Below are 12,473 nucleotides of genomic sequence, written 5' to 3' on the forward strand. Positions count from 1 at the left end.
TTAAAAAAGAAGAAAAAAAAAGATATCACTTCCGTATTTGTAGAATTTTTCTGAAATTTCTGTCAAGTTGAGTTCTGTGAAGAGTTATTCTGGATACTGACTTTACAAGATTGAGTAACCAAGACAATCCAGTTTTCAGCCAAAAAAACAATCAATCAATCAGCTGAAGTTTTCTATTGTCATTAGTTAATCATTTTTAGAAGGCAAATAGCAATTTAAGCAGTTTTCTCAGGTCACAACTCCATTCCATTCAGTGTTCCTCCCCTACTTGCTCCAAACAAAAGTGCAGTCATTCTAACAGAGAAAAACCTAGTCTAAGAGTTAGTTGATCAAATCCCACTAAAGTAGATCCTGGTTTTTGAAGACACACACAAACTATTTTAGGTGTTCTGTCTTTTACACTTGTTCACCAGCCACCTCAGAATTGGACTACTTCACAGTTTCCTCATTCGTGAGAATCATCTAGTGGTTAGACCCAGACTTCTGGGTTTAATTCTTGGTTCTCCCATTCACATGCTATGACATCGTGGAATGTAGCCTCTCTCCCTTATTTTGCCCACTGGAAGAACAAGGATAGTACTTACCTGTCTCACCAAGACGTTACAAGACTTCAAGTTGTTTTACAAAACTACTGAAGTCCTTGTGAAAAGAACCAGAGAAATGCAGATGCATTCCCAGCTGGGTTTTCCAGTGAGCCAAAAGAAAGCTTCACTGAAAAGCAACAAGGCTCACAGACCTAAGCCCCAGGCATTACTGATCCGCCACATACTGGTGGGGACAGCATCACTTGATACTGCATTAATATTATGGAAGAGCTGGTTTAAGCCCTCACAGCTCAGAGAAAAAGCATGCAATTCAAGCATTCCTCTTTGGTGACCATGGAAATACTGTCTGAGCAAGAAAAAATAAAGATTTGAAGAGGGCAGGATCCAAGTAGCTGGGAAAGCAGTGACAGAGCTGTAGCACATAGACTGCACATGTTAACAGAGCATTAGAAACATCATCATCTACCTCAAATTCTTCCCAGAAGCCTTGCTTGACTTTGTCAGTGGTCTCTGCTAGCTTGCTTAGCTCTCGCACCCGGCTTTCAATCTCTGCAGCATTAATACGGGTTGTGTTCAGGGGCTAAAAGAAGAAAGATGTTTTAATAGTAAGCAAAGCTATGGCAATAAGGACAAGACGACCTTTGCTAACACAGCTCTCCTACACTCAGCGTGTTCTGTACAGAGAGCACTCCAAATTTTTAGGAGCACAGTATCACTATAGGTTTTGGAGCCCACTTAATTATGAAAGCATTCCAGCACGTATCAGCAAATGGGGACCCAACACAAGCAGAGAGAGGTCTATGGCTCCCATACTCTGCATTAAGACACTTCTCTCTTTCACTTCTAAGCCAGCTCCTGGCATCATTATAAACCTACTCTTCCCAGTGAAGCCAAGGGAACTTCTAAACCATTGAAGAAGTGCAAGATTAAGTTTTTATGAACTGCTAAAACAAAACAAAAAAACCACACCTGCAAAGATTAAAATCCAGTCTTCACATCTGACTGAAAAATTACGCTTTGTTGTAAAATAGGATGTAAGTTCTCTTTGCGTTAAAATAAAAAAAAGGGAACTTTTTCTGATACCTGCCAGAATATAAAGAAAACAGGTGGAGTGTCCCCCAACAGACTGTAGCCTAGAATTAGCTCATTCTTAGGATCAAATATGTCCCATTTACTCACCTGTTTGAGTTGCAGTACTGTGCCCAAAGTTTCTACCATGGGATTCTTCTTATAGTGTTCCACAAGATCTGTCAGCGAGTCAAATTTTTCCCCTCCACCAACATCGTATTTCAGATCCTTCCAAGAGAGAGATTCAGAGTGTGGTCATTCACAACCATGCGCAAGGGCTGCATTGACAAAGTCTGCATTAATAGTCCCCTGGGCTGTTCAACCCACTGGAATCCTTTTAAGTAGGTTCTTAAAATACATGCTTAGACTATTCCTACCAATCCTTACTGAATACAAAAAGAATGCCTTTGGAGGGCCAAATCCATTGAAAATGGTATCTTTTTTTTTATTAGAAACTATTACATAGGAGTTAGGTTTTCACATGGAGTTAGGGGCACAGCTTCTGAATCAAAACTCGCTAGACCTTAAATGCTGGAAGCTGCAAGTGGTAGAGTGAGATGGGAAAGACCCTGGTCATATCCTATTCACTCTCCCTTTCAGTATCCACTCTCTGCTGGTGTGACACAGGACACTGGGCAAGATGGACCTGGGGTCTGACCCAATAAATTGCAGTTCATATGCTGTTACTTTTATCTGCCTTTTTAGGATACCAGTCCCTTCACCTGAAGAAGGGCCCAATATTCCACCCAGACAGAACACTTGCAATATATCACAAGAATTCCAGAAGCAAAAAACTTGTCAGTCGGTCAAAGCAAATTCCCCCAGAAAATGTGATAGTGTGTCCTGGCAAGCTGATATTGGTACTGTACTCCCCATTTGAAAAGAGTGAGCAACACAAACTTACTCTCTCATCTGCTACTAGCATTTTTTGTGTTTGTTGCAGCTCACTTGAAGATGTGGAAGGGAGCTCAACAATATTTTAGTTTAAGAAAGTCTGGGAAATACACACATTTTAAAGGCTACCACATGAAGAACATACAGAAAATTACCTTGAACTGCAGAAGATGTTTATCAAACAGAGCTAAAAAAAATGCCACACAAACAGTCCAGCAGTTGGGCTCTTTACGTGCTAAGTATCTGATCAACATTTCCCTCTAAACTGTTAGTCCCCCTGCATTAAAGGGAAGGGTTACTTGTAATTTTTTTTTTTTCCTTTAGAGACCAAAGACCTCACAAGGATTATATTTGCCGGAAGTGGTTAAAGTACTTTCAAATTTATCCCCCATCCCCAGGCACAGATAAGAGCAAATATAAATCACCATGATAAATTCTTGATAGACTTAGATGATTTAAACATGTACTTCAGTAAAAATAAACCAACCTACACAGAACTTAGACTGTAGGTACTACATGTTAATTGGATTGTGCATTTAAAGGATGTTGTTGGTTTTTCTGAAAACACATTAAGAAGAGATGCAAGGATTTATCTTCCTGCACAGTAGAGCCATGAAAAACTCATACAGATGGATTCCTACTACAGTTTTCCAGGTCTATTACATTAACAAAATAGACACATTCAGACAAGACTACAACAAACTTAAGAAATATTCATGAAAATGAAAGGCTCCATCAGCAAAGGATTTGAGACAGATCTCTGATGCAACCACAGGTAAGCCTATTAGAAGCTTTTAGCAGTTGAGATATGCTATGGCATGATTCAATCAGGCACAGTCAGGCAGAAAAATAAAATCCTAACAGAACCTTGAAATTCTCCAAACAGCCAGTTTGAACTAACAGGTGATACACTGTACATACAGCAGCATCTGACAAAGACAGACAGACAGAGGTTGAATATATCTGAAAAGTCTGTAATGCTTCCGCTGCCAGAGCAACAATCCCCCCAGGGGAAATAGTCTTTAAAAGAAGATGGTCCTCCTTTGTCATACCTGGCACCGAATCATGACATGTGTCACTTTAGATTTCCCATCGTTACACTCCCCTTTATCATCCCCTGTCCGAACAGAAAGGACAAAGTCTCCAGGGTGGCTTTGACTCTCGCGCACAAGGAAGCTTCCATGTTTTCCTTTTTCTGTTAATAATTTCTCAGCTTCTTTTCCAGAGAGGTGCCCATGAAACCACCTTAAATGAAAAATAAATACAAGTGTCTTTCTCATCACTTTACCCAGGACAGTGTGCAACTGAGTTTAAAGAGTTAGAAACAGCCAAGACATTCACCCTACACTGAAGGTTAAATGGTTATGTGTTGTCACAAACACACAGAGAAACTAGCAACGTACAGAAAGGAGAACCTAGAAAAATTTGAACAAGAAGCCTGTGTGCACACAGCTGTACCTATAAAAAAAAAAAAAGGCAAATTACTATGGACAAATGAATTTGGAAAGGATGGCAGAACTTTCACACACCAAGAGCTGATTTAAAATAGCCAGACACTTGTACATTTAAGACAGCAACCAAGACTTTCTAAAATTCAATATAAATTGTGAAAAACTAGCAAGAATTGACATAAGTACACATTAATTTCAGTTACTGCATTCTTAAGGCCCTAACTTCCGTCATATTTAGGCCAATGATCATTTGATGCACTTGAATGATTTCTGTGCTCTCATTTATAAACACAAAGAATGCCTTACGTTTTGTAAAATATGGTTTCTTCAGACCAGGCAATTGCTTGGCTCTTATTTTTCCTTGCTGTTTTACTTGACCATAAACTGATGTTCGCTGGCCACAGTGCAGAATAACTGGCCAAGAATACTTCCAAAGAGAACGACACTTACTTTGGAAGGATCTCTTGACTGTATTTCTTTCATGAACATTAAAAGACTAGGATCCTACTGATCAATGTTCAGGTGCTAAGATCAGCATGAGCAATTTGTGGATTTGTCTTTTAAACAAATATATTGATAACACTGCAAAAAAGATGCCCTACAATGTATAACAGAAGTCACTACAGTAGCAGAATTCTTCTCTAAAGCTTTTACAACAACAGAATTTTCCAAGAAAGACCAGAAAGTGGACTAGGGGCTTTAGTATTAGAAGATGCAACCACTACCAGGGCTTATCCTTTTCAGTCCAGATTCTATCACCCTTACTCCTCTTGCTTGCTTGCTACCTTATTTTGCAAGAAGCTGCACTAAAAGTGGAGGAACTACTTACAAACTGAGGTACTGCTACACTTATTTACATTAGGCGTCTACTTCTATTTGAACAGTAATTATCGGAACATGTGGCCCAGTAAATGGAAACCATGTGTTTTTCTATCACTACTTATCTCTCTAACCTTTCAGATGTTGGATCAGCACAGTTGAGTGGGTACTTCAACTCTATAACATCACCATTCTTCTCTTTGAGCTGTCCATGGTGTTCCATGTAATACTGAACTAACTCAGCCAAGGTGGCAAACTTCTCTCCTCCATACAGGTCATAGTAGTCACCTGTGTTCTGGATCTTGATATGGGTGACAGCTCCATTTCGCCTGTCATTTATTATACAAAGAAAAAAAAGAGAAAAAAAAAATCAAATGTATACAAGTTCACCAACATCAAATCAAATCACTTGAAATCATGGGTTCTACAAGGCTGAAAATGATAGCGATTCATCCTTACAGCTACATCAATCACCTTTCAGCAGGAATATTGCAACAGATTAAGTTGCTTCATCCATAGTGTGTAGTAACTACACAGCCAGTAGCCAGGCACTGAAACAATATCCAGGGTTATAAGAACAGGAAGTGGATGTTTAACAGTTATCACAGAACTAAGTGCGTTTTAGTTCTATAGTTGTTGGCTTTATTGACCTAAAACAGACTCTCTGAGTCCCCAGAGTCTCCAGCAAGAGCTTCTTAGGATTCCTGCATTTGATCTGTACTTCTCAGGAGGAAGGAAGCCGGGTTCCATGCTACCCCTACCTGTAGAGCAGAGCCCAGCTCTGCTTGGTGTAAAACCTGGATAGGTTCCACAAACCATGTTCAAAGAGTGCTCCAGACATCTTAATATGTTTTTCCTGGACTTAACTAGACACCTAGAAGTCCACAGCCTGAAACCTAGAGTCTCCCTTAATGACAGATTTGCTCCCTGCATTAGCCAAAGACAGCTGTTTATGTTACCCTAATATTAAGGAAGAGCAGAGACCAATGGACAGATATTTGAAAGGACCTTATCCTTTGACTAAGTTCCATTAAAACAACCTTAAAATGTAAAGTAACTAAGTGGCAGGTAATCTCAGCAAATGCATTTCCCTCTCCCTACATCTATGCTGTGCCAAGGGAAAACACTATAGTCTAGAAAGAACCATTTCAGAGGAAGCTGAAGTAATGCTGGCTGGCCTTAAAAATGCTTCTCCTTTCCTTTAACAGGAAAGGATTAACTTAATGTCTCCTTATCCTTTGCATAAGAAAGCATCAAAGTGCCAATGAATGACTTCTCAACCCTATTTTTCCCAAATCCTTACATTTCTTCTATTTCCAAGTGAACCACTACAAAGGGAAAAGCTGGGCAATTCTTGTCTCCAGATTTTCAACAGAATTCTTTGCTCACAACATGTTTGAGAAAGATTAATTTCTACAGAGAAGTTATGTGGAAAAGCATATGTTGGAAGTACAGAGGAAGGAAAAAAAGCTTCCTGTGTACTTGACTTACCGGACCGAAAGAGTAAAATCTCCTGGGTTACTTTTACTGGGCCGGGCCAGAAAGCTTCCATCAACTCCTCTTGTTAGCAGTAAATTTTCTGCCTCCACTCCGGTGATATTTGGATGAAACCATCTGAAAAAGGTTAAAAAGTGACACTTAAAGCCACAGTATTAATTTAGATCATATAACCTCACAGTAGAAACATCTAATACCATTAGGATTGCTGGATAGTATTTGATTGAAATGAGTTTCACAGAGATACCTAGAGTTACCTGTCAAAAAGACACTGAAATATTAAGTGGTTTTCTTTTTCATATCACCATTTAAAATTAGGTTGGTACCTATAATTTTCAAGATTCCCCAAGAAAATATTCTACATGACCAACTCAATACATTTAGCTGCTTAGTTTAGAGGAAATATAAGAAAAATACACAAAAATAAAGATGATACATTGGTTACTTTGATTTACTCTCTGAAACACAAAAGCAAAGGGATATTCAATGGAACTGAAAGAAAAATAAGAACAAATCTTTTATTTTAAAAAAAAAATCCACCGCAACTCGCGGTGTCCAAGGCCAGTTGATGCCACTGAGGGTTAGAACTTAACAGGACTGAAAAAAAAAAAATTAACATTCATGCAAACATAGAAAAAACAGAAGCTGCATTAGTTAGAATTTAAAAATATAAGAAGCAAAGTAAAACCTCATGCTTCTGGGCACACACCAACCACCGACGGATGGAAGTCAGGTAGAAACTTCCCTTCTGGACAAGTTAGTCCAACCACAGACTTGCTTGCACCTTCCTTTGAAGCATCTGGTACTGGCCACTCTCAAAGACAGGACACCTAGATGGAGCCTTGCTCCAATCTGTTATGGCAAGTCCTGTGGTCCTGAAATACCACAGTCTAAAATTACAGACACAGAGGAATCTCATATTGGTTTTCACCACCCACAAGCAGCCTCCTGAATGATGAACACAAGGACTTGCCCATATACAGAGGAGAGCTGGATGTGGCCTATATCTATAACAACTAAAGAGCATTTAATGTCACCACCTATGGCATTAGCTTTCAGACCTATTCCTAGCGATTTCATTTACAAATATACACTTCCCGTAGCTGTACTCAAGCTTTATTCCACTGCTGCAGCACGGAAATAACGTAACTTACAGCTGGCCCCATGGCTCTATCAACCACATATTTGAGCAACTGCAAACAGTCATTAGGCAACTGTGTGGCCCACAGGGAGATTGGGATTATTAAATCTAAGGTTCACAGCAATCCCTACCATCCCTTAGCTCTTTGGCCCAAATGAACATTAGGCCCAGTCCATTACATCCTCCCTCCCTACACCGTACAATTCCCTAGCACCAAAACACACTTCAGGTATTAGAGGTCCGAAGCTAAAACAAATGCAGAAACCTGTATTAATGAAACATGAAGGCTGGACACCTATAACCTTCCTTTGCCATACTTCTGCCCCTGGAAAAAAAAGTACTGGAGGGATTCTAACCAAAATATTAAATTTAAATTAATTTTAAAAAGACTGGTGAAGACAAAAAGTTTCTGAATAAAGGAAGGCACTTAAAAGAGCTCAGGAAGAAACTGGTGTGTACCCTTAAGTACAGGTATAGTCTCATGTATTAATGCAGTCACCTTTTTGACCCAAGTTTGAATCCGACTCGCAGGATACAACTGAGGCAATGGAGGTAGGATACCTTAGTGTTCTCGGTAGCCGAAAAGAGGCTCCAATTTTTCCTACATATTTTAAAATCTGGGAAAGCAAGAAATGAAACAGTCTTCACTGCACCCCAGAATGACTGAGACAAAACAAAACCATGAAATAAGAGACTGTTACAGAAATGCCAAGTGCTGGACAAAGTGCACAGAAATCCAATTTTAATAGCCTTGTCATACTGCAGCCTCAGATATTTATATCCATAACACCTCTTGCAATTAGAAGTTTCCCTCAACTTTTGGAGGTCCTCATTATTTGCACTGCTGCAATAAATCATGCACACAGGGCCATTTACATTTTTATTTTAGATTTGTACAGGGTATCCAAGTGAGAGAACGCGCACAATCCCTTGCTCTTTGTATCCCATTAGGTTTTTACTTTTTCTGTGAGTAAAGCAAAATATCAAAGCAAGAGCAGTACTTGGCTGCCTGGCAGCCATCTCCCCTGTTACAATTATAAAAATGCTATATCTAGGATTTTACATAACATTTCTGATCATTCCAGACACGTCAGCATTTGGTGGTAAGCTGCTATAACAGAAAATATGCAAGAGCATGTTTAAATACAGGGCTACTACTTTGCTGTAGTGACTGGTTCAGCAATTCTTTATATAGGAAAGACAACTTAAGCTGATAGACCTTTTATTATTATTCTAATTAGGGCCTTATTCAGCACCTTCTCTACCACAATTACATTTTTGTATGTGATGCTAGACATTTTTAGCTTCCTGAAAAGCTGACCTCAGAGTCGGTCTACCTAACAGGTACATGGAAGTTACACCTACAGGAATACATGTTCCATTTGAAGAGACAGTAAATCTCTTTCTGCTTCCATGGCCACATCCACATGAGCAGGGACATTGGTTTCCCCAGGGACAAGAAGCAGCAGGACACCCTGCGCTGTTGCTACTTGTGCCCAGGGAACACCCATGGCACATGCACTCTGGCATGTGGTAGGTTACCCCGGGTAGGGTAGGGAGGCTGAGGCCAGCAACTGTGCTGGCCCCAGCAGCCTTGCCTGGGGTCCTCAGCGAGCTGCAGCCGACACTCCTGCCGCTTGGAGTCTGGCCAGCGGCTGGAGTGTGGCTACGGCCAGCCAAGCTCCAGTTTTGAGCAATACGTGCTGCCATGACATCCACCACCCCGATTTTTTGACTATGGTATCCCCCAGGATCAACACCCCCCTGCATTGCAAGGTAGCAGTGCAGGGAATGCCTGCATGTGCTATCTGCAGTGCCACATACCACACATCCATGCTCATCTGGATGCCGTCTGTATGTCCTACCTAAACCAAAAAAAACAAATAATACTGTTATTTTAGCTAAGCAAATAACTTGCATAGAAATTTGTTTGTGTATATGCATACAAATATAGTTCAAACCAAGACAAAGTAACCAAAACATCCTACTTCAAGTTATGCCAGTAACTAAAAACCAAACATCAATTGGTAAATAATCTTAAATTTCTGCAGTTCCAATAAGCCTGAAGGGACCCAAAGTTGTTCCTACAAAACGAATACAATACCACTGGCATGCAGCTGGTTCTGCAGATATTGTGATTAGGAAAACTGAACCAAACCTCTTTATTCTTTATAAAAAGGCATGAGATTGGTGAAGATCACACAAGACCCTGGACTAGCTCCTTTGAAAGATGTCCCAAATAACACAAGGACTGATACAGCAAGACAGCTCCACTGAAGAAAGTAAAGTCTGTTAGTTGGACAGGGACTATTATTGCCAAAACATAGCAACATACCAGAGACTACCTGGCATCACTGCTATCCTCTATTCCCACTTTAAAAAAAAGAGTAATTTTAACTTTCCATAGCTATGACTTTTCACTTCTCTGGCTTAGAAAAGATGCATCAAGGATTAACACATACTGCATGTTACATGAACTGTGGATTGTTTAAAAAAGACCTCATCCCAAACTGATGACTAGCCATTAAGTTGATGGACAAGAGGGCCTGGCCCAGCAGCAGAAAGCCAAGAGGGCCTGAATTACAAAGAAAGAATCTAGCCCATTGTCCTCAACCTCAGAAGCATTTAGGTGCCTATGGCTGCACACAAACACCTAGTGAAGTGTACAGAAGCATCTTGTTATCTAACTCCCGTTAAAAAAATCTGGCCCCAGATGTGTACCATGAGGCTAAGCAGCTAGATGGGGAATACAGCACTGTCTGGAAGGCATAAATGCCAAGGAGAATTGGACGTGGTACACAGGAATGTTGCTGAATAGAATTAAGATTTCCCTTCCATGTCAAAAGTTTCCAGGTGGGGAAACATATTCAGCTTGGAAACAGCCTCTTAAAAGAAGTTAAATCTCTGAGATTAAATAAAACCAAAACAATTTGACTGGAATGGACATTAGAAAACGTACTCTGAGAAACAGGCTGGTTCTGGAAAGGGGAAGTTGGACTTCGGACCTTAATTTTGTCCGTTTTCCACTCACCCACCCCAACGCTTAACTTCTTGTAAGAGAAACAACTTCTAAAATCAAAGCCACATAAGTTCTAATAAGCAAAAGGCTTAAGATAATCTGCTTCGCTAGGTTCAAATAAAAAAAGAAGCACAGATACATAAAGAGGAACGTTATCAGAACCAAACCCACAAGCATGTGATACACAGAACTTACAGCAACTTCACTTTGAGTTCCCAGACACACTAAGAATGGGATGTTGCAGGTACTGCATACAAGCATGCATAATTATCAGTCAGAAAAGTAGCAAAATTGCAAAGAGAAAGACAAGATGGCCTCAGTGAACAAAAGGGACTGCAAAATAACTTAATTTAAATTTGATTAGGAAATCATTTAAACACAGATAATAAAAAAGGAGGAAATTTTGCCTGTCTATCAGAAAAAGGAGTATAGTAATAAATGGGACCAGAAAAATCTACATCCAGGAGACTGAGTTTACAGCTCTTTACCTAACTTTCACTCAATGATACGTAGTTCTTCTGCTCTCTCATCCTTTTATTTTTGGCTCTGAGTGGGAAGGTGCATTAGTCGGTCACCCCAAATAGAAAGAAACGGGGGTGTTAGCAACTCTGTTAAACGGTTCCGGACCGGTAATCGAGATAGCTTCCTCTGAAGTTCTGCCACCACGTATGCTTTTGAACCAAGGTGGCCACATCCCTTCCAGCACTAGGGATTGCAGAGACACAGATAGCAGTAACGTAAACTCTATAAAGGATTTTCTCTTACGCTTCCTTTTATAGAGATGGAATGTATTTTAATTTTTTTTCTGCTTTCCTTTTTCCATCTCTGGTCTAAGCACATACAAGAGTTATTCCCAGCAAAAGACTAAGAGCCTATAATGCAACCAAAAAAGTAATGCATAGAAGCATAGTCTAATTAAACCATCAATCCTCGCTGTGGGCATCATGTTTCCCAAAGCTATTTGGATTTAATAGATTCTGCCATGCAGCACTCTACATCACTTGGCATTTCAAAATAAGGCAAAGCTGTTAATGCAAAAAGGTAACCAATGAGACTGTCACTCCTCATTTACAAAGGGAATGGGGATTTCAGAGAAGAGGGCCTTCACCCTCCTACCCTCCCAAGAGAATCATGTGCGCAGCAGAACATGCTCTTGCTTCAGATAAATTCTCAATCACTAAGATGTGACTGTACAAAAGGTCTATTTGCAGAACTGCCATGTTTGAGGACATTCTTCAATCATGTGCTACATTAACTGTATGTTTCTGTGTTCTTATTAGAATTGGAATAATCAGTACCTGTAGTGGGGAGAACAAACAGCATTATTTACCACGTGAAAAGAGAAACAAACAAACAAAAAAAAAAATCAATATACTTTTCCATTTTGCAACAAGGCAAACAAATTGGATCTCCCTTTTTGACTGCAGTACTGATTAAATCACTTCTAAGCCTTGGCTGCCACAAGTGGAGCTATCAGGAGGTGGTGACTTTTAATGTAATTAATCCTATTTATAGGCTCACCCTCTACCTGCAATATCTTTGCCCATTCTTTTTCATGAGCAATTTCCAATTTAAACTTCCACATTCACAATCCAGAAAACAAACACATACTTTTAAGAAGTGCTCAACTAACCTAAGCAGCTATATTTTCAAGGATGGGTGGATGGGTAGAGGAGAATCCAAAAACTCACTATAAGCAAACACCGAAGAACCCACACACCAGTGATTCTTATCGTTTTTAGATGCAAAGCACCCCTCTCAACGAACCCCTCAAAGGTGAAGTATCAGATGAAGAGCAATCCAACACAACACAAAGACCTCCATGGTGGAGCAGGTAGATGCAGAAAGCACACTTCTCAATGGCTGCAATGGCAGAAAAAGGCTGAAGTGGAAGAGTAACCCCAGTTGCCTTGTATCTCCTTGCCACTGGACACAGGTTTGTCCTCTGTCAAGATCCATGCAGTTGTCCTCCCAATGGCCTCCTCACATAAAACAAGTCAAAGCTTGCTTCTTCCACTAGTCCAACATCTACTACAATA

The 12,473-nt window shown here is 40.0% G+C and overlaps 1 protein-coding gene across 1 annotated transcript in view; it reads right to left on the reverse strand.

Annotated features, from left to right (window-relative positions):
• PTPN11 (protein tyrosine phosphatase, non-receptor type 11) overlaps window positions 1-12,473 on the reverse strand; it is a 49,616-nt gene that overhangs the window by 29,795 nt on the left and 7,348 nt on the right. The window contains exons 3-7 of the mRNA XM_019507215.1: window positions 6,269-6,391; window positions 4,912-5,106; window positions 3,560-3,752; window positions 1,725-1,841; window positions 1,012-1,125 (exon numbers count right to left, since the gene is read on the reverse strand). Of these exons, the coding sequence (XP_019362760.1) occupies window positions 1,012-1,125; window positions 1,725-1,841; window positions 3,560-3,752; window positions 4,912-5,106; window positions 6,269-6,391 (742 nt within the window). The remainder of the gene's footprint in view (window positions 1-1,011; window positions 1,126-1,724; window positions 1,842-3,559; window positions 3,753-4,911; window positions 5,107-6,268; window positions 6,392-12,473) is intronic.

The sequence above is a fragment of the Gavialis gangeticus genome, unplaced genomic scaffold (genome assembly GCF_001723915.1).
Source record: "Gavialis gangeticus isolate Ggan-Ray unplaced genomic scaffold, GavGan_comp1, whole genome shotgun sequence".
Taxonomy (NCBI): Eukaryota; Metazoa; Chordata; order Crocodylia; family Gavialidae; genus Gavialis; species Gavialis gangeticus.